This window comes from Myzus persicae, unplaced genomic scaffold, assembly GCF_001856785.1.
Source record: "Myzus persicae strain clone G006 unplaced genomic scaffold, MPER_G0061.0, whole genome shotgun sequence".
NCBI lineage: Eukaryota > Metazoa > Arthropoda > Insecta > Hemiptera > Aphididae > Myzus > Myzus persicae.
In genome coordinates, this window is record NW_019101320.1 from 1 (window position 1) to 3,253 (window position 3,253).

Genomic DNA, 3,253 nt, shown 5'->3' on the forward strand with positions numbered 1-3,253 from the left:
CAACGCACTTTCGGTAGTCGGATTCTCAGAACTACGCACTCGATTTCTTATTGCGTCGTTGTTCTTAAATCCCCGAGGTCGACAACTTCCCAATGTGAATAATTCTCATATTATGTCCCCCTCGCTATCTAGCCTTTAATTATATGCGTATATGGCAGGACGTCAGTACATAGCACCATCTATAAACATTTCTACGCCTTTTTTAAAATTTACTTCTGTTGTCTTCATCGGAATCTTCAATCACACGAACCCAGTCATCATCGATGTTGACACTATGATTGTCATCTGTTGATTCAATGTCACTGTCATAAGCCAAAATATTACCAAGATTGTCATTAATATCAGATTGGTAGGAAAAGTCAGACACTTCAATCGACGAGAATGGATTATAATCAGAATCATCGGTATCAAAACTAATAGAAGTCGTGGTCGAAACACTTATTGTTCAAAATAAACTATTTTACAATAATTTTTTTAATTATTAAATTATTAAATTATTTGTTTAATTATTAAACTGGTAACTAATTGGTACTAATCTAGTCATTTGTAACTAATAACTAGTAACAGTAGTAACTAACTATATAACAGCTATTTTAAAGGTAAAGATTACAAAACTACAAGTCTACAAGTTTAAAGATAAATGGCAATACAATATTACATCATTTTGAAATTATATTATAATAATATTGTGTGTACGTTGGGCCGTAGATCGGGTCACCACAATATCAATGATAAGCACAGTCAGTATGACCAACCTTCGGCGCAACAACAAGACTTCTCCGGAGAAGTCTTGTTGTTGCAACAAAATATAAAACAAACATATCCATTTGTATTGTATCTCCGTATCTAAGGATAGGATTTGTCTGGTTGTTGCATCAACTGACGCGGATTTTTTTTCTATTGGTTATCACAAAAAAGTTATTTTTGAAAAAAAAATGGAGATGCCTGGTTGTTGCATCTACCCCTTCAATTACATTGAATATAAATTATGAATATATTACATTATCACACATAGATTTCTGTAGATTAAAACAATTACAACACTGCATTGACCCGTATAAAGCAGAAAAACAGAAATGACTACTGAGTTTTCAGGCAACTTTTGATACTGCTTACGAACTGATCAAAAATTATGTACGTGGTCTGCCAATCAGCTGCCAGAGGAACGAATTCACAAACCAGTATATTCAAAACTATGATTTCAATTATTATTCCCATTTACAAAACGATGACACATCATTTTTGTATGAAATATTGCAATACCATTTCAATTCAATGTCAGAGCTTATATTACAGGATTTATTAATATGAATACAAATTTATATATATATATTGTTTATTGATTAAACAAAGTTTATTTTTTTATATACATAACAATCAAACTACTATTTTGCTTTTTATTGTTCAGCGATCTGGATCCTGCAGCATTGTATCGAATACAGCCTGCATAGTCTGATTCAGACTACTATTCAATGACTGGTCTTTTGATTTATCGCTCGTGAAGATCTTCACTGATGCTTTCGAATGACGCCATCTATTAACATACAATAGTAAAAATAGAATCATACTGTTAACCAGATACAAAAGGTGTTTCCAGTATTTACCTATCCTTAAGTGCAACATTCACAATATTTGAACTTTTATAATGAGTCAAGCCCCAGTAATCAGTTGGCTTGCCCTCAAAAGTAGTTTTGTTAGTGATAAGCCCGTCACCTTGACGGAAAGTTAGCGAATTTGTCACTTCTTCCTCATAATCTTCTAATCTAAAAAGATCACCAACGTTATCCCTATATGATTATGATGATGTAGCCTATAAAAAAAATTATAAAAAAGAATAAATAAATAATTATGGTATCATTATAAAAATGTTTTATCTTACCATTTTCATCTGTTTTTTCTTAGGTTTCTTAGGTTCATATAGGGATAACGTTGGTGATCTTTTTAGATTAGAAGATTATGAGGAAGAAGTAACAAATTCCTTAACTTTCCGTCAAGGTGATGAGCTTATCACCACTAAAACTACTTTTGAGGGCAAGCCGACCGATTACTGGGTGTTGACTCACTATAAAAGCTCGAACATTGTAAATGTCGCACTTAAGGATAGGTAAATACTGGAAACACCTTTTGTATCTGGTTAACAGTATGATTCTATTTTTACTATTGTATGTTAATAGATGGCGTCATTCGAAAGCATCAGTGAAGATCTTCAAGAGCGATAAATCAAAAGACCAGTCATTGAATAGTAGTCTGAATCAGACTATGCAGGCTGTATTCGATACAATGCTGCAGGATCCAGATCGCTGAAAAATAAAAAGCAAAATAGTAGTTTGATTGTTATGTATATAAAAAAATAAACTTTGTTTAATCAATAAACAATATATATATATAAATTTGTATTCATATTAATAAATCCTGTAATATAAGCTCTGACATTGAATTGAAATGGTATTGCAATATTTCATACAAAAATGATGTGTCATCGTTTTGTAAATGGGAATAATAATTGAAATCATAGTTTTGAATATACTGGTTTGTGAATTCGTTCCTCTGGCAGCTGATTGGCAGACCACGTACATAATTTTTGATCAGTTCGTAAGCAGTATCAAATGTTGCTTGAAAACTCTGTAGTCGTTTCTGTTTTTCTGCTATATACAGGTCAATGCAGTGTTGTAATTGTTTTCTGTAATCTACAGAAATCTATGTGTGATAATGTAATATATTCATCATTTATATACAATGTAATTGAACTTTGCTTTGCATTAATTGAGTAGGGGCGACCGGGTACAATTGTAACAGTTTTTATGAAATTATTTATTTCAGCCAAAATTCAAAATTGTTTGGACCATTTACACTTTCAATTAGTAAAGTAAGTTGTTGTCTTTAATAATATGTATGTATTGAACATCTATTTCCACAGTTTGTTGAGTAATTATAAACATAAAAAAAAAAAAATGTTACAACTGTACCTTATACAGGGACAATTGTAACAGCAACAGGGACAAATGTAACATACATATATATATATATATATATTTTATTGTTACAAAACTTATACAGTTACTTTAAAATAAAATAAAATATAACTTTGTTAACATAATAATTTTGGAACATAATTTTTGATTTGTTAGACCACTTATAACATAAATTTTGACTTTTAAATAATAAAAAAACACAACATAATATCATTAAATAAAATCAAATATAACTTTGACTTTTAAATTTAAATAAAAACATAACTTTTATATTAAAATTT

At 30.2% G+C, this 3,253-nt stretch overlaps 1 protein-coding gene across 1 annotated transcript; it reads left to right on the forward strand.

Moving 5' to 3' along the window:
* The first annotated feature begins 1,804 nt into the window (after positions 1–1,804).
* On the forward strand, positions 1,805–3,048 carry LOC111028639. Its single transcript, XM_022307369.1, has 2 exons — positions 1,805–2,104; positions 2,175–3,048. The coding sequence occupies exons 1-2, from the start codon at positions 1,866–1,868 to the stop codon at positions 2,302–2,304; spliced, it is 369 nt and encodes a 122-aa protein (XP_022163061.1). The 5' UTR covers positions 1,805–1,865; the 3' UTR covers positions 2,305–3,048.
* The last annotated feature ends 205 nt before the right edge of the window (positions 3,049–3,253 follow it).